At 34.4% G+C, this 20,021-nt stretch overlaps 2 protein-coding genes across 7 annotated transcripts in view; both read left to right on the forward strand.

The window, feature by feature from the left end:
- The first annotated feature begins 226 nt into the window (after window positions 1-226).
- The window catches only part of LOC130049105 (multiple epidermal growth factor-like domains protein 10), a 47,655-nt gene continuing 27,860 nt past the window's right edge, over window positions 227-20,021 (forward strand). For 2 of the 6 annotated variants that reach the window (XM_056146280.1, XM_056146278.1), the window contains exon 1: window positions 228-411. In XM_056146280.1, coding sequence (XP_056002255.1) covers window positions 357-411 — 55 coding nt within the window. In that variant the 5' untranslated portion in view covers window positions 228-356. Of the gene's footprint in view, window positions 412-20,021 lie in introns of all 6 variants that reach the window. The other 4 variants (XM_056146279.1, XM_056146276.1, XM_056146285.1 and 1 more) reach the window with 3 other exon arrangements.
- On the forward strand, window positions 14,746-18,017 carry LOC125667781 (uncharacterized). Its single transcript, XM_056146312.1, has 8 exons — window positions 14,746-14,902; window positions 15,398-15,508; window positions 15,802-15,921; window positions 16,042-16,179; window positions 16,775-16,945; window positions 17,251-17,419; window positions 17,523-17,681; window positions 17,868-18,017. Exons 1-8 carry the CDS (start codon window positions 14,777-14,779, stop codon window positions 17,963-17,965), a joined length of 1,092 nt encoding a protein of 363 aa, XP_056002287.1. The 5' UTR covers window positions 14,746-14,776; the 3' UTR covers window positions 17,966-18,017.

The following is a 20,021-nucleotide window of genomic DNA, read 5'->3' on the forward strand; positions in this document are numbered from 1 at the left end:
ATTAAGCAAACTGCACTCAAAGCCGATTATACAAAAACAGTACCTTGCTTCCATTGCCTATGATATCTATATAACGCTTGATACAAATAGCCAAATTGCCTACCTGGTAGATATTTATACATATACTTATTAAAACTTGGGAAATCTTTGTTCCGAAGAGTTTTCCATACAAAAGGAGTCTATGTAACGCAATCAAGTGGTTTTTAAATTGTCAACTTGAAGAAATTATACATCGACATAATTGTTTACGTGAACATGCGTGCGTGTGATACTAAAGATAAATAGGGGTTTGTTTCCTTGTTAGCCGTTGTTTGTGAAGAAGGATTGCTATTCTTGCAGAGTGGGGAATTGTTACCATGGTAATCACCATCTGTCAGATATTACTGTGTGTAATATACACCACAGCGTATGGTAAGTTTCTCTATCCCTCCACTTTTCTCTCTTTCATTGATATGTAATAGGATACATTGTACTCCATTTCTATGTAAATGTTAAAATAACGCACAGGGTAATCAATCTCATAATTATTAAAAATACAAAAGTAAGAGGAGGGCTAAAACGGACTCCTAGAGATACCAATGTTGGGATCAGAAGCGTGGGAGGAGTAAGCATATCCCAAATCATTCAAATTCATTGTCATTGACGGATTTGAAACTCTATTTATTCCAGTTCCACGTTCGGCCTATCACTTAATACATGTATATATGCATGCATGTGTATATCTTTATAAATGACACGAAGTTAATGAATAGTTCAACATATCATCGGTTTCCAAAGTTTCTGTCGCAATTTCGGGGTTTCCTAAAATATGGATTCTGTCATTCTAAGGAAAGGGATGTCGGATGTAGTAACCTTATACCGTGATGTTACAGCAAATGAAGACCGATCGAGATTGCAAAATGAAAATGTTATACTTTTTCCACAATTGTTGGGTCTATGTGTACTTACCACATAAAATACGTCTCCATAGGAGTGAACAATTCTCGAGATATACGTTAAACAAGAGTCAATCGTTTAATCATACCACATAAGAAATAAATCGTAAATCTGTGCCAAGATCAGGGGCGGATCTAGCAATTGTGGTTACGGGTGGGGGGGGGGGGGGCACTTTATGACGCAGTGGGTTGTGGGTTCAGGGGAAGCCCTGGTGGGGGTCCAGTGTGCGAAGCCCTTGGAAGCTCCTGGATTTTACAGATTTTATGGAGCTTGACATATTTCTCCTATTAAGTAATTTGTACTCTTTTCTCTCATTTTAGTAAGGTGAAATTGATAAAATAATCCAAATTTTAGGAGGTTTTTGGAAAAAAAATAAGTTCTCCCAATAACGTAATTCAAGAAATCAAAGGATGTTGTCATTTATTTCTCCGGGAGTGGAAGAAATTATTGCTTTTTTTATCGTTTAGTACATTTTCAGAAACAAGATACTGCAAATCACCTTGAGGGGGGGGGGGGATGCGCCACCTCTAAATCCGTCACTGAAGATTATGTTCTGAAACGTTAGCGGCTTTACTTGGCTATATTTACGCATGTGAAATTCAAGTTAGATACAGGAAGTAATTTGAACATCATAGCTATTTGGCATTAGTCCGTCTTTGGCTTTTGTTTTTTACGTGTGGAAAATGTAGAGAGCCAGAAACATAAAATATCAACAACAAAAGCCTACAATAACATCATACAAATTTGAGTTCTATGTGTTCAGTTAAATGTGTTAATATTTTTATTGATGCAGGAAGTCTTCAATATATACAAAACGGACGTCAACAATTGAAAATAACTCAAATGTACTGGAAAACTGGTGTATGTACTTGAGCTATCTGCAATAATTAGAGTATTATATACATATATCATAATCACGTGTGATATAAACACTACTGGGAAGTTTGAAAACGGACAGAAAGTTGGTCTGTATTGCTTATGAGATTGATAACTTTTATTTTCGCTTTTGCATTACTCATCACTTGAAATAATCCTTAAGCTTGGTATGCGGATTTTTAAGATGACTATAAATGATGGTTCAGTTGATATTATATAATTGCATGCAACATTCACCAACGTCCATTTTTAAGTCAATGTCGAATATTGAAATACAGTTACACGTATATTAAAGAGAACCAATTTCGTAACTCTGAAATTTGGAGGAAAACTAAACGAATTGTATATGCGTAACATTGATTGTTTTAAGGACTCGACGAAAATAGTTTGTCTACTTAGAGACGGCGACTCAATACTACGGCTGTTAAGATGTGACGAGAAGATCAGTGATTGTTTTTATTTAATGATGAAGGAATGGTGTTTTAACAATGAAACAGTTAACTATCTTAGTGATTGTTATATAAATAGTGTGAAGAAAAGAATTATACACATGTTTAAAATACGTTTACATAGTTTTACTCACAAAACTCGAAAGGGAGAGAGGGAACAGGCGGGTCATGTTTTAATCCAATCTATCGGACGTGTATTATCATTTACCGAATACTTAAATAGTATACGTCAAAAAAAACCTGTTATCAATATAGTCTGTAGATAGATTAACGCTGATATCGGTTGTTTCATTGCGGGTCATTCATAATTTCGCAGTACAATGTTTCATAAGCAGTCCGTACGGTTTGTAAAACCGAAGTAGACTATATGTTTCTTCTCCGTCTGTTCGTTCCCCCGTCTGTCAATCAATAACGAAGAATTAATTCATTTTATGGCATATTATCCACAGGTTAGTGCATTAATTCAGGACCTTTGAAACAAATCAAAATTATCAAATTCCTCATTTGAACATTACACAGAATGGAACAGTAACTGTCACTGTGAACCACAATACTGTTTCCATCAAAAAGCAATATCAAATTAAATTTGAAGAAAACAATGTAAACTATTTCACTATGATTGTACGATTGTAATGTAAATCATAGAAAATACATGACGTCAAAATCAATGACGTCGTAACAGTGTATGACAGAAAATATCATGTGGCTGTCTCGCACGGGTAAAGTCGGTCTCGCACTGGTGTTTATGTGAGAAATATATTGTTTCCGCGATACCTTCCGAATATTTGTTCTTTTTCGATCCTTAATAAACTTATTCAATGGCTTGTCTAGTCCTAAGTATCATAGTAAACTGAATAGTTTTTTTATAATCGGATTGAAATTTGCGCACAAGTGAGATATATTGCAAACTCAGTACAAGAGTGATCATATTTTGATCTGACGTTAACATGAGATGATAAAAGCAGTATCAAACTTAAGTCCATTACATTTGACTTTGGTGTTCCGAATGACAATGAAAAGACTGAACGATGTACGAACGGTGAGCGCACTCTAAACACTTTGTGAACGGTGAACGAATGGTGAGCGCACGCTGAACGCAAAACTGTGAACGGAGAGCGCATGGTGAACGCACGGTGAGCGAACGGCGAACGAACGGTGAGCGAACAGAAAAATGGTACAGTATAACGTTTCAGGGACTGTAAATCTGAATGTGCTAAAACACGGGGTTATGGACAATCCTGAGTAAATATACTGATGATACTGTACGTGTATATGATATAAATATCGGATGTTGCTAAAACGTGGAATCGAATGTGGAACGGAACAGAAAAGGAACGGAATTTAAGAATTAGACTGAATAATGTAGAAAATATGGCACATGGAATTCAAAATTTTGAGAATTTGTTTACAAGCGATAAAACAAATTAATATAAACATTCTGCATCATACATTGATTAGGCTAAGTAAACGTTTGTATAAGAATTTAAAAAGTGTTTCATAAGAATTTTGAAAATTTGGCATTGCCAGATGTGTTAGAGAGTAGGACACCTATGGGTAGAGAATGAAACGAACACACGGGATTTATATGCACCCACCCGGCAAAAATCCATTAACACACATGCACATGCATTTACACATAATACCATACATGTATTTACATACCACAGGGAGTGTCGTATGTATAAAACTACAATAATTCATGATCTTACTAAGTTGACAAGGTAAACATTTTGTGTTTGATTTATCATTTACACTTAGTATGGGGGACTTCTGGCAGTTTATTATTAAACCAAATACTTGTATCTTAATATTCAGATTGATAATGATATACCCTATAATTCTATTCAAGCATGCATTCTTTGTTAGCCTTTTAGCCATTTCATATATTATGAAATAAGTGTGTTAATTCCTAACTATGGATCACAAGTTTCACTTTAGTTTTCATTGGTTCTGTTTCAAGCCTTTTTCCCGCTGTATCTCATGTATCTCCTCGGGTTAAACACTAATCCGCAGGTACGAACTTTCACATAGATTCATCCCAAATGAGGAAAACCTTTTGTACACACTGGACTCGTTCGCTTTTGATTTTTATGTGATACATAAATGTATATTATACTAGGTGTAGGACTTAATTCAAATTGAATTATCTTATAAATATCGAATTAGAATAAAATCAAGGTCGATTTAGAAAGGCAATGTTTGGGGTTAAAATTGTTGAAATTTTTTTTTTTATCTTTTACAATGTTTTTTTTTTTTTCGGGGGCTTTTATTAATGGGATATAAAATTTAAAATGGTTTAGATTATAAATGAAGTATTTTTCATTTTCAGTATGTTTATCCATTGTTTTGTGAAACAACATATTGTCACTATCGGGGGGGAGGGCAAACCTGGAAAACGATGGGATCCACAGCCTCTCGCGTCATATTTTTCCTTGTTAAGTTGGTGGTTTTCTGGTGCATCAAAATTGGTACCGTATACGTTTTACACTATGGAGTAGTATGAAATATTGTAAACGGTGGATTCTGGATATTAATTTCAGTTCTCTCTGTAATTTCTGCTTTCCCTTTTCGTATTAAGCCTTTTGATTTTACAAAATGCAGACCTCCTCATCACATCACTGCATACAATATTTTCTATTTTCGGTTCCGGGTTTTAGCAGCACCACCTAATTTCAGTCATACAACGCGTGAACGCATGGAAGGGGTGCTCCTCTATTGACAACATTAATTTTCCATTTTTTTACATGCAATATTAGTTATTTTCACATGTATGAAGGTAACCTAGTCATTGTGAATATTATTAGAGTTGATTAAAACATTTTTGTTACGCAATCTTCTGTCTTTTATATAGAAGAAAGTCCACTTGTAGTGAAAATGTTAGCTGTAGGTGTCCAATAAGTTGACAATTGCTGTCCATTATTTTTAAGAATGGACATATACTGTCCGTTCTTAAAAATAATGGACAGTAATTGTCAACTTATTGGACAGTGCCAGGTAAACCCAATAACTTATTAGACGTCTACAGGTATACTGAAAATAGGATAAAGACAATACATTTGCCAAAGAGATACAAATTTAATTTTAAATTTCCTACAAGTAAGAATCAAAAAAATATCGGAAAAATTACTGAAACACTTAAAAACGATATTTCCCTTTAGTAGAATTATCTGCTTCAGCTCGTAAGATTAAGTTTTTAAATCCCATTGGACAGGCCTTTCTATATCGCAAGACATATTTCCATACTGTATTTGAATTTTGCTGGATTCAGAGGCACCTTCCAAAATTTCTTCACAATGCTTTTTATGTTTTCTTTATTAGCATATCCTAATTTTGAATTATTATTTTCGCTTCCATGAATGATTTCATTTTACGAGATAGGCGTATTGGGTTCTTTTGGCTGGCGTTAATTATTTCCTCGTCCTAATATTCGAAAACGCAATGCTTTTCAGATCAAAATTTGACTCCATAACTTTCTCATCCTCCACATCCAGAATGTAACACTCATTAAGACAATATTTCAGTACTTTTACTAAAATCCTTAAATTTATAATGTGCAATTAAAATGATCTCCCCATCAGAGGAAGACATGTTGATATGCATCAGTACTATATAAAGACTGAATATAAAACTTGCAGTAGAAGACTACTTGCATGTACCAGACACTGCCCAATAAGTGAAGAAAAGAAACATAATTATACGCAAGACTGGTTATATTGTCAGACTATTCAAAGTAGCTTTATTCATCAGTATCATTGTCAATGGGTTTACCTGAGTCTGTTCATTCTTCTCACAAACGGAGTGTGAACTATTTTTTTTAATTTGTCCAATCTATTTTTTTTTATTTCAATGACGTATTTTAAGGCTCATATTGTAAATATCCTATTGATACAATTGTAAAAAAAAAAATAGTGCAACGTGCAAAATTGTAATATTTTCTTTTTCAGCAATGTAAATATGAGTAAAATATAGACGATTTGATACAATGATTAACTTTTAAATACAAAGCGGTGAATTTTTTACAAAAGTATTTTCACATTTACAATATTGAAATCTGCATTGACGAAATCTTAAACCAAAATTCCATGTATACGCTGATGTAGTTAATTTAGACAACATTTTTTTTTCGCAGTTCGTCAATGTCCAAATTTATTGTGTTAATGCAGAAGCTAGTATAACCAACGTTCTCTCAAAACAGGCATTGTTCTATTTTTCTTGGTTGTCTTCATAATCTACCAATACCTGCATTGTTTCATTTTATAGTCGGACAATGTCTGCATTGAGCGACTCCATAGTCAGTTAATGCCTGCACTGGGCAAATCCATAGTCGGTCAATGCCTGCATTATGCGACTGCATAATCGGTCAATGCCTGCAAAGAGCGACTCCATAGTCAGTCAATGCCTGCATTGGACAATTCAAAAGCCTGTATAGGGTGACTCCATAGTCGGCCAATGCCTGCATTGGACAACTCCATACTCAGCCAATGCCTGCATTGGGCGACTCCATAGTAGGCCAATGCCTGCATTGATCGACTCCATAGTCTGCAAATGCTTGCATAGGTCGACTCCACAGTCAACATATGTCTGAATGGCGCGACTTCATAGTCGGCCAATGCCTGCATTGAGCGACTTCATAGTCGGCCAATGCCTGCATTGGGCAATTCAATAGTCAGCAAATGCCTAGTCGTCCAATGCCTTTATTGGTTGACTTTATAATCAGCCAATGCCTTTATTGTGCCAGTTAAAAATCGATCTATGTCTGTATTGGACATCAGAGTTGGTAAGTTGTAGTAATGATGATCATCTCAAAAGTAAATCAAACAAACCCTCCCACCCCCACCCCCCCAATCCCAAAATGGAAGATTCATTCCAAAATATAATACACAAGCTGAAGACTGCAATATGATGGGGAGTTGATGTTTATTTATTCCATTTGATCAGCGATGCGTCTTCCTTCTTTTAGGGTTGATGTACCCACCAGTGTATACCTGGAATCAAAGTGACGTATTTTGATTAACAAAAGGCATGCTATTCACTTTGGAACATTTGTATTATACAAACTTAATGACACAGGTTCTAGATTGACCTCGCGACAGTCTTGTGTTATAGATTGCATGTAAACATTTAAGAAGGTTATTATAATATAATTGTGAGTATAATTTTAATCAAATAATCATTGAAAATATATTTATTTATGTGCAGGCGTTAATAATTAATAATTTACACTTAATAGTAAGACAATTGAAGTCATTTCCATAACGATAAAAATTGCAATGCTTATTCCATTTAAAGATATACATGACAAGTAAGAGGTGCAAGGGCCACAGCGCTCCCCTGAGTCACCTTGGCTCATATCTAAAGATTTTCTTGAGAAGATTTGAAATTGTTTGCCTGAGAAACTATGTATTGTTATTATTTTTAGGCATTGTTTCCTTTTTCCTTACTCATACCAAAGATTTTCTTTTGCTCCTATCATCCATTTCCTGAAGGGTGTTCCGAATTGGGTGTACTGCTTGTAATGCAGCTGCAGATTCTTGGCTTTCTATCCTCGCCAAACTCTTGAAGGGAAAACTTATCTAAGTAAAGACTTATGCTTTAATATACTTCAATATAATAAAATGAACATCTAAACAGTGTAATAATCAATGCTTATGTAATAGGTCATATCCAATGGATAAAAGAGTAAACATGTGATGAAAAAGATTATCTCATAATCAATGAATCAAAATAATGTAGAACTTAGATAACATTGAAATTCACATGCACAGGTATAGTCTTTCACTAAATGAGTCTATTGTCTAAGCATGTGTAATGTATACCTGTGTCACTTGAGGAATAAATATGAATGTTAAAAAAGGGCCCACAGGTCTTATCGGTCACCTGAGTGAAAAAATATCACTACTCCCAAGGGCTATGCTAATAACACTAAAGAAGATGCATTTTAAGTGTTTTACACATAAACTCTATATGGTAAATTTGGCTCGCCCTGGGGTCAGAACCGCTACCCCGAGGATCATGAAATTTACAACTTTTGGAAGAGGACTTCCTGCTCTGCATCACAATGCATTTAGTTTTTCTTAAAGGTGTGCAGTTGTAGAGAAGATTTTTGAAAATGTATAGTAATAAATTTGAATCACACAAGCCATGGGAAACATGTATAAGAAAGCAGATTTGAATTTAGAGTGCATGTTCGTGATAAACGTAAATACCTGTACGTAATAAATCTCTTTCTTATACATGTTTCCCATGGCTTGTATGATTCAAATTTATTACCATTGATTGGGATTAATTTAAATGACCATGGTTATCGACCAGATGGTTTATCATCCATTTCTTGAAATTCCATACTTTCTTGACAAATTTCCCTTCCTTTATAAAGATCAAGTGTTGAAATGAATCAAGCAAATCTGTAGATAGAACGAAACTCTATAGGAAATATCTTGCTTTATAACTTTTAATCCTATTCCAAGAGTTAAGATGATGAATAGTAATAAATTTGAATCACACAAGCCATGGGAAACATGTATAAGAAAGCAGATTTGAATTTAGAGTGCATGTTCGTGATAAACGTAAATACCTGTACGTAATAAATCTCTTTCTTATACATGTTTCCCATGGCTTGTATGATTCAAATTTATTACCATTGATTGGGATTAATTTAAATGACCATGGTTATCGACCAGATGGTTTATCATCCATTTCTTGAAATTCCATACTTTCTTGACAAATTTCCCTTCCTTTATAAAGATCAAGTGTTGAAATGAAGCAAGCAAATCTGTAGATAGAACGAAACTCTATAGGAAATATCTTGCTTTATAACTTTTAATCCTATTCCAAGAGTTAAGAGCATGTAATCATATTAACTTAATTTCTGATACATTTTATATATTGTTCTCTCTCTCTCTCTCTCTCTCTCTCTCTCTCTCTCTCTCTCTCTCTCTCTCCGTGTTTCCATACACATATGCTTGCTGTTAACAACCTGAATCTCGGTGGACAAGTACACCCAGCAAATGAGTCCTGATTTGTTGAAGATTTGCAATTTGTTTTGAATTTCTGGATTTTGAATAGAGAATTGGGATGTTGGATTTTCTGGTCCATTCCATCCATCATGATAGTTAGGCATTTGCTGAGATGTATTCTAGATATTTCCCTCCTTTGATAGAAAGCTTCGTTTTTGCTTCCTGCAATGTATTTATGACACGCATAGTCATGATCATACTAAGATCTTGAAAGAAACTCAGGCTTGCAAATCTGTAGAAATTGTTTATTTTAGATGATAATTACCTCACATAATCCCAGTGCTGTTTCTTTCTGTCAAGGATCAGGTTTTTCCCATCTCTGTCATACCTCCCACATTTTTCATATGCAAAGTGTAGAGTGGTACATATATGACACTTTGAAAGAGGATTTTCCTGTCAACAGAGGATTAATTGATGAAAGGGGTCGAATTTTACACTTTGAAAAAGGATTTTCCTGTCAACAGAGGATTAATTGATGAAAGGGGTCAAATTTTACGTATAAAATAATATCTCATTTTACAATACAGACATGTTAGAAGCATAAGTTTTGATGAGTTTTAACCAACCTGTCCACAAAGTAAATTCATCTTAGTTCTACGCAAGTAACTTGGGATATGAAAGTAATACTCACTTTAACAACAGTCACGTTTCGGAAGGATCTCTTCCATATTTGCAGAAAAGATGACCTTGATAAGGACTGTGAGTCAAGGTCAGCAGCCATTATTTTCCACACTTCAGTTTTTCTCATCCCAGCAGGAAGAGTTATCTTCTCCTGATGAGGCATGTGTTCACCAATGTCACTGACAAAGTTTTGAAACCACCCAATGCTCTCTGCAAACAAAATAATCAAACACACATAGAAGGATTTAAGTTCGAGAGATCATACAACATTTTCAGATAACATGTGATTATCATTTGAAAATTATATTCAATATTGTTATAAATTGTAAATCAATAACTAATTCAAAAGATTATCATATAGCAATCAACATCAATTATTGTGATGATATATATCAAGATCCATTTACAACCAGCAATGGTATATGTTGAACCTTTTACAGATGTATGTATACCACTATTTTTAATTGAAGGCCTCACTGATCCAGCATTTGCATGTATATTTTCTCTGGTACCATTCCTACTTTCACCAAGGTATGTGTTGTATTTATAAGTAGAAACAATATGAACCTCCCTATGAAAGAATACATTTATCAATATAGATTGGACACATGATCACACATTCCTCTACTGTACATGAAAACTAAATCACTGCGTATGCATTTGATGTCTTAAAATTCTTTTTCACTCTAGGCAAACGCAGGTAGGACAGATTTTAATCTGATATAAATGAATTTGTAAACTATAAACCTAATTCATATATCTTACTAATGATATATCAAACGTCATGTCCATATGCTATAAATGTTCCCACCACACCTCTGTATGAAGCTTGAAATCAATAGTTTGAATGCTGTCTTTGAAAGTGAGCATAACCTTAAGGTGTGACAGATGGAAGACGGACATGACAAATATTAAGTGTTCCGGTCATTACATGACGAGGTGTTAAACGAATGTGTGATAATGTAACAGTACTTCCAACACTTCATGCAGACTTCCTTTCCACAAATGAGATGGTAAACTGTTTCCTGCGTTGCATGCTCAAAGAAATAGTCTAGTAACCATTGAGTATGATCTTTCTGATTCTTTGGTTCATTTCTTCTAACCTCCATATAGTTTTCACTACAAAATTACGTTTCATGAACAGAAGAAATCTCAAAATTAGATATATATTGAGAAGTTAAAGTTAAGACAATTATAAAAAAGAGTTGGACATGTACCTTGAAAGTTTAAATGTGCAATATTTGGGACATATTGTTCTACAGAGTGCAGATGAGTGATGTCTTGTCAGCCTGATGCCTTAAAATTAAGATGAAATGAATTTAATTGATTTTAAATAAATGATTTTGACCCTGAAATGAGAGCTAGTTGTTCTGCCTGGTTTATAACGGACAGGATTTAACACATTGTACTTCAACATAATTCATTAATACACCTTATAACAACTTTTCATTAGAGATGTTTACATGTACATGTAAATAGATCGTCGAATGACATCAGATTTCATTAAAACTAAAATTTTGTTTAATTACGATCAGAATATGAAGATTCTACTTCATCATTTGGATAGGGTTCTATGTCAACAGTTTCCTCATCAGTCTCGATATCTGAGTATGGCTCTATTTCATCTGTTTATACAACAGATGGAGTTATCACACCCATTTCAACATATTTACATGGTTCTACTACATCTGGTTTGATATTGTAACACTATAAGCTAGATTATGTGCTATAAAATAAATCTACAATGATCTACTGCACTGTAGATTAAATGATAAAAAGTTGTCGTTTGTAAAAATGTATGTATAGCATAAGTGATTTTTTAAAATAATAAATAATACAAGAACAATATATTTATGTATAGAAATGTATAACTCGTTTTTTTGTCCTTACCCATTAGGACGTCCAATATGGTCCCGGGCCGAAAACTCTGTCTTGTGGGCTGTACCAATAACTGCAGTGTCCTAATTCTATTTTTTTATGTTAATCGTCAATAACAATTAAAATCGTATCATACACACCCTTTTCATTGCGCACAATAACGTTACATAACGGTTAACCCACCAGTGCGTCTTTCGCGGATTTATTATCACTTTTAAAAAAAATGACATATGCGGTATGAAATGCACGTTACGGTGTTCGCGACAGTTATTTTGGAGAAACGAATCAAGAAAGATGTGGGCTATTCAGAAAGAAGAAAACAATTGCTATGCCATCAAAAATAATGTCAGAATGAGATTTTCTAGGAGCAAATATGAATGCCCCCATTACAACGAGTGGATATCCCCAACAAGGACGAATTACGGGCGAAACACATCAACTGTGATCCCCAGAAAGCAATTATTGTAAGTACTAATTAAAATAAATCTCTCTTTATAAATCAAACCTATATAAATTAAAAGTATTTCCATAACGTTGTTTTCGTGATTAGGTCCCATTATGTACATCAAGATACGATAAACCAAGTAACACCAAGTGCCGGGTCAAATTGCTTCGTTGAATGAAAACAAGTATTTTTTAATCATTATATCAGTTTTAATGACAATCTATATGTATGATTCGGATATAATGAAAATAATGTTAACGTACATGTAGGATAAATATACAGGAATAACATACCCCTAAGTCAGTTCGGTTACTCACCACAATTTTCACCGTATACTATGCTTGTTCGAAGTAGGGGTTTTCCAAAATACAGTTGTGTTCAAAAGATGTATTATGATTAATGGTCTATTTAAATGTAAAACTTATACGGTACCAATTTTGATGCACCAGATGCGCATTTCGACAAATAATGTCTCTTCAGTGATGCTCAAGCGAAATGTTTGAAATCCGAAATAACTATGAAGTTTTAGATCTAAATATAGCCAAAAACAGCGTGCCAAACAAGTGGAGCCAAATTCGTCCAAGGATAAGAGCTATGCATGAGGGAGATAATCCTTAATTTTTAAATGAATTTCTAAATTTTATAACAGCAATTAAATATACATCCGTATTTTCAAGCTAGTAACGAAGTACTTAGCTACTGTGCTGTAGAGACCCTCGGGGACTAACAGTCCACCAGCAGAGGCCTCGACCCAGGGGTCATAATGTAAAAGTTATACGGTACCAATTTTGATGCACCAGATGTGTATTTCGACAAATAATGTCTCTTCAGTGATGCTCAACCGAAATGTTTGAAATCCGAAATAACTATGAAGTTTTAGATCTAAATATAACCAAAAAACAGCGTGCCAAACAAGTGGAGCCAAATGATGCTTTTTAAAATGCAAAACTATTTTTAGATTCATGAACAACCAAGTCATTTACAACAATGTAGATGCAAGTTTTAAAATTCAGATTCTCTCTCTCTCTCTCTCTCTCTCTCTCTCTCTCTCTCTCTCTCTCTCTCTCTGTGTGTGTGTGTGTGTGTGTACTGTGTTTATGAATGTATAATGCCTCATGTATTTTTGGTCTTCAAGAAACGGTGCATTGTAAATGATAATTATGAAAGATGTATTTCCTCAATCTAGGGAGTTATGGGTTTGTAGAAGAAACTCAGATGGACTCCGAAGAGACTCAATATGCAGATGACCCTGGCATCCTCGAACTTGTATGCCCTGATACATGCCCTACAAAGGATTCGCAGGTACATTGGTGTTATGTCCATCTCTTCATCAAATTAAATCTCTGAAAGAATGTATTGAAAGTATATATACGATATAAATGTTGTATTTGCATTCAATAACCAATTCATGAAGGTGAATGTAACGCATACATTAGGAAAATTTTGGAAACACATGGAATGCATAAAGAATTATATCTTAAATCCAAAGGAGGTGAATGAACCCCCTCTAAAGAGAACCAGAGCTAAACCCCTGCAGGCATCTCTATCCCGAAGACAAATGACATCGAGTGATGCCCAAGAAAACATTATCAAAAGGTTAATAGAAAAGAGCATGCCGGGTAAGACTACTCGTTATATTACAGCAGTTTACATTACACTGATACACGTATAATCATGATGTAAGGGGAATTATTCCCAAATAGAGGAATGAGAAATAATGAATAATTATTTCAATGCAATGATTTGTGACTAGAGAAAATATCTATGTGGGATACGTATCATTTCTTATTTTCTGTTTTTCTTTTTCTAAATGTCAAGTTCTTAAAAAAATGTTTTTATTGCAAAGTAATATAAATTTCAGGAGTACATCAGAGACTACTGAGCAGAATAGAGGGCCCAGTGACACCTTGCAGATACACCAATGCCAGTTTTGTGGAACAGGTACATACTTGAATACCGATAATTTGTATTTATAGATATAGTCTGTCTATCATTACACCAAATACATGCAATCATTTAAAAACATTTCATTTTCAAAACGTATGCAGTTACAATTTTAACTCCCTCCATCTCAATAATCCCATGATTAATGTCCTATATTCTCATTCATAAGTAAATAATGTTACAAGGAAAAAAAAAACTTGAGGACCTGAGCGACTGTTTAATGTAACCAAGATTTAATGTGATTAATCGTACAACAGATTCAAAATGGACAAACGGCAGCTTGCACCTCTTCCCAGCCACTTGCTGTACACCTTATTGGAAAACATGTAAATAATGTTGATATCCAACATTTAAATGGATATTCCTACAGATGTCTTGGGGGAATCACCTAGGGCAAGTTTAATTTTCAATTCCTTTAGATGAAGACTCAATCTGCATTTCATTTATGTGAATTTTATCATATACATTAAGTCAAAATGTCATCATCATACAGGTTACGAATTTGTTTAATAATTTAATACAATAAAACATAAATTAATACCAAATATGATAACTGTTATTCTAAATTAAAACAGGTTAGCAGCTGTTGAAAACCATGTGCTGTGCCCCATATGCCACAGTTTCTTGGTATGCCTTCACACATCTTTGTAGATCTTTCAACTGAAGAGGAGATTTTTGTTGCCAATAATCACAATATCATTGGGCATAACATCCACAAGATTTCACACACGGATATGGTAATTGATACATATAATTTAAATTCCTTGTCAACCCTCCTTTTCACACTTTTTTGGGGATTAGAGATTGAACAGTCCAGATAATGTGTGCACTTAATTTTATATTTTTCTTATGGTCATAATGGCTGAGTTCCTGTAAAAACATGGATGAAAAAATGGATATCAGCAATATTTGACTTTCATTTTCAATTTCAATACCTAGTCGAGTAGCTCAGTAGGTTTCAATACAGACTGCTGAACTGTAGGTCGCAGGTTCGAGTCCAGCAGGGGTTTTATTTTTTTGTTTTTAGATTACTTTCTACTAAAACTGTATTTTTTGACAAAATTAAGTACATTTGAAAATTTACAACTTCAATATATTGTACATATCTTCCACTTTTCACCCACATCAAATTTCTCTGGTTTAGCATACCTCCTTAATTTCAAATATACAACCTCCATATCAATTCATTTCATTTTTACCTATCTTTGATTATTTGAACTAATTGATTACAGGTAAAAGTGTTTAGGAGTGTTAAACCCACCCGCATTGATGTGACCTCAAAGAGGTGCGAAGACACAAAAGAATGGAGGGAAAAGTGCCAGCAGCATATCTCTCCTGGAAAGGTATATTGTTCATTGAGTGTACTTAAGATCAACCCTCCAATAGAAGAGATAAATGAATCTGGAATATAACAAATAATACAATTTATTAGATTACTGCCCTATATTTGCTGATATAGTCTCATTGTCTTTAGAATTTGTACTTATTTTAGGTTATGGACAAAACTTATATATACACTAAAATGTTACTCTTTCATAATGCGTGTTCATGAATGTGTCATATATGTATAGTACTCAGTTGTGAATTTGGGGTTTGCTATGCAAAAAATCGTTAACTGATCTCATTGTAATTTTAGGAGATATCAAGCTACCAATCCATCTTTTGGATCGCTTGTTCCAGTGAGGCGGTATACAAGCAATGCGTATTGGTGTTTGGCCTCCATGAACAAGGGGAGTTAAAGAACCAACAAATCAAGGTATGGAATCATGCACAAATTAAGATGACATGGCATATTACACAAATAAAATGTTCTTTTACAATTCTATTATTGAAAATTTTTCATATATTATTTCCTTTATATCATATTGATTTTCAGAAAAACGAATCCATCTCTACTCCCTCCCTAAATGTGACCACGCCCTGGAGAGCTTTAATGACTCTACCAAAGGAGACGATCCTGGAAATGCTAGTAAAGGTCACCAATTTAGATTATGATTTGGAAGAAATGACAAAGGTAGTTTTGTTTATATATAAAAAAGAATATATCTAGAATGATGTAATATATATAATCATCTGACATCCAGTTAGATTCAGAGATTCATAGGTTACTTCCCCCCCCCAAATCTTTCCACATCACAGGAGGCTGAATATCTAAAGGGGACAAGGAACATGCAGGTGGCTGTATGCAAACTTTCAAAAATGACCTGGTAGAAGACTTTGAATACGTTTTGGACTAATGAGGATGAGGCAGAGGAAGAACTCAGTCAGTTTATAGAGAGTGTTGACGAAAATTTTCAGGAATATTATAATGTAATCAGTTCTCTATTTTTTCCTTCTTTCTAAGAGCAATCAATGAGATATCGATTTCATGTGAAATGCAGCTTTATGTATATGATACATCTATGATTTGGACGCATGTATATAATGTTAATGTCAATGATATCGACATGTCATTCATCTTAGGTATACTTCCAAAAATTACAGCAGCATCTGCAGCTTTCATTGTCCAAACTCCTTTTTTACATGTTGTTGTGTACAGGTTTATATGTATAAGCTATATGATAGTTCCAGTGAGGCGAAGCAATTTCATATCATATCATATTTTACAGAGATGTGAAAAGAGGTATCCCCGGAGAGAGGCTGCGACAATTCATGGAGAACAAAGAAAAAATCCAGGGCAGAAATCAACACCCATGATTTTCCAGGAGGATTCCCTGACATTTTTGAAGGCTGGGAGAGAGGAAAGCACTGTCGACATAACAATTTTTAATGAAGAAATAGTAAGTAAGATGGAACATATAATCACCAAATAATAATATTGTTAACGTCTATAAATAAAGCATTATATATATATATATAGATATAAACATATATATATTTATATTTATATATTTATTATAGTTTTGTTTATATATAAAAAAGAATATATCTAGAATGATGTAATATATATAATCATCTGACAAAATATTATTTAAATATAATATATTAAAACTATTATATATTTATATTTATATATATATGTTTATATCTATATATATATAAGGAATTGAGTCAATGCAATCAAACACATTTATTTTTATTGCAGTATGATTGGCAACCGTTACTCCGCGTATGTGTGGATCTTCCATTTCTGAAGGAGGACCACACATTCATAATTTCCACTTCATGGAGCGGAGTCAGCGACACGAAAAAGGCCATGGAACTAATGTACCCCGACAAAGGCACAGCCGTTGTTGTATATTACAACAAAAAGAGTAAGTTCAAAATTAAGAAAAAAAGCTTTTTATAATTTTTAACGCAAGTTTATCTAAGCTTTCAAGTTTTCATAGTATTGTAAAGCAAAATATTTTGTTTCAGGTAACTGCATCCAGCCCTTTGTGTGTCTTTCTTCTAGCAAGAGTAAGGTAAAAACTTTGACAACATTGGTAGAAGGGCCCACAAAGACAGCCTTCTTTGGAAAGTTATTTTCCCAGGTCAACAAAAAGGGAAATACCCTGGTTCTGCACTGTGGAAAAGGTAAAGTATATCTTGCATGTAATACATATTTTAAAGTATTTATGCTATTGGTTGCTAATGCATTGTTTGGTGGTCTATATTTATAATGTGCTAATTACTTATTCATTTTCTGATTTACTTAATCACATATTGGTATGCTAAGTTCTAGATATTGCTAGGTAATTGATCAACATCAATATTTTGTAGGGGAAGTCTTACAATCAGGACTGAAGAAGGGCTTCAATGTTGTTGGAGTAGATGGCAGAAATGACATGATCAGATCCTGCAACAGATTTCTTTATTAGATTAAATTATAAAATATTGATTTGCAAACAAAAAGAATTGATTGAAACGTGTATCAGTCTTTCTTGTTTTCTTTTTCATGAGCCAATAAATTTTAGTCATCTCATTGATGATAAAACAAGGAAATCTATGAAATGGTAAAGTAAATTGATAATTGGCCATACATTACTTGAATTAACTGTACATAGAAAGACATTGAAAGCCTACATTGAATCTGGAAAACAGTTGTCTCATGTCTGCATTGGTGTAACACATAACATAATTCAAGCCCTGCGTTGGCTCTACAAAAATTGCTTCAATTGAGTCCGAAAAATGGTCATCAACAGCCTGCATCATCTCTACATAATAAGTTTAGTCGAAACATGCAGTGGCTCTGTATAATTACATATGGATCCTGATATAGCCACTTCACATTCCACAGTACATATATGAATCATGCAGTGTTCTGATTCATTTGTAACAAAAGTAGACCAATGCCTGCATTGGCTCTTGAAAGAGTGGCCCAATGCCTGCTTTGGCTCTTGTGTGAGTGATCCAATGCCTGCATTGGCTCTTGAGAGAGTGATCCAATGCCTGCATTGGCTCTTGACAGAGTGGTCCAATACCTGCGTTGGCTTTTGAGAGAGTGATCCAATGCCTGCATTGGCTCTTGACAGAGTGGTCCAATGCCTGCGTTGGCTCTTGAGAGAGTGATCCAATGCCTGCATTGGCTCTTGACAGAGTGGCCCAATGCCTGCATTGGCTCTTGACAGAGTGATCCAATGCCTGCATTGGCTCTTGACAGAGTGGCCCAATGCCTGCATTGGCTCTTGAGAGAGTGGTCCAATGTCTGCATTGGCTCATGTCAGAGTGGTCTAATGCCTGGATTGGGTCTTGAGAAAGTAATCCAATGCCTGCATTGGCTCTTGACAGAGTAGCCCAATGCCTGCATTGGCTCTTGAGTGAATGATCCAATGCCTGCATTGACTCTTGAGAAAGTAGTTCGATGTCTGCATTGGGTCTTAACAGAGTGATCCAATCTCTGCATTGGCTCTTGAGAGAGTGATCCAATGCCTGTATTGGCTCTTGACAGAGTGGTCCAATGCCTGCATTGGCTCTTGAGTGAATGATCCAATGCCTGCATTGGCTATTGATAAACTGGTTCAATGCATCCATTAGCTCATGACAGAAATTATTCCAGTGCCTTCATTGGCCATTGAAAAAGTAACCAATTGCCTTCATTGGCCTTTGAGTGGTCCAATTCTTGAATTGACCATTGAGAGTCGGCATTGGCTCTCTCGAGATTAGACCAATGCTAGAGCCACACAATGATGATATCTGCTCTACAGATAGTCATGGAATTTCTGCATTGGCTTTAAAATGATAATAGTCTTGTACATTGTAATCATTTGTGAGAAATATCCATGCAAAGTTTCATTTCGTAATATTGGTTGTTGCATTGTAAACTAATTCAATTCCCTCATGTTTATTCATATTATGTGTTAATAATGAATGGATCCAAATACGCAATGACATAGATACCCATTTCAGGCGCATTTATAATTCCCGTAAAAACAAATTGCCAAATGGAGAAAAATTGCAACAAATATAATCGATGGTATGTTGATGTTTCCACACCACCTTTCGCTGGTCCTTTTTGTGAATGGATAGTTTAAACCATATCCTTTGAATCTCGTTACCAATATGATTATCAACAACTTTTAAAATAAATTAACTCAAATTCATTGAATTTGATACTAAAGCCACCATTTCTTTTCAAATCACCCCAAACATTGATCTTATATTACAAAAAAATAGTTTGGGCCAAAAAAAATAGTTCAGAGTCCGTTCACAGAATGGACAGTTTGAGGCTTATATCCTTTACACAGACCATGGGCTAGTAAAGGTAATGGGAGACCCCCTAAAGATTTTTGTAAACAAGTATTTTTTGAAAGTACACAGTCCCTTCATTATAAATCAGGTTGTTTGACATTTTTACGTGGGGGCGTGTACGAGTTTTGGGACAAAAATCATGAAATTTGTAAAAATAATAGCTGAAAACTGGAAAAACTCTTTAAA

Source organism: Ostrea edulis, chromosome 8 (genome assembly GCF_947568905.1).
Source record: "Ostrea edulis chromosome 8, xbOstEdul1.1, whole genome shotgun sequence".
In the NCBI taxonomy this organism is placed as follows: domain Eukaryota; kingdom Metazoa; phylum Mollusca; class Bivalvia; order Ostreida; family Ostreidae; genus Ostrea; species Ostrea edulis.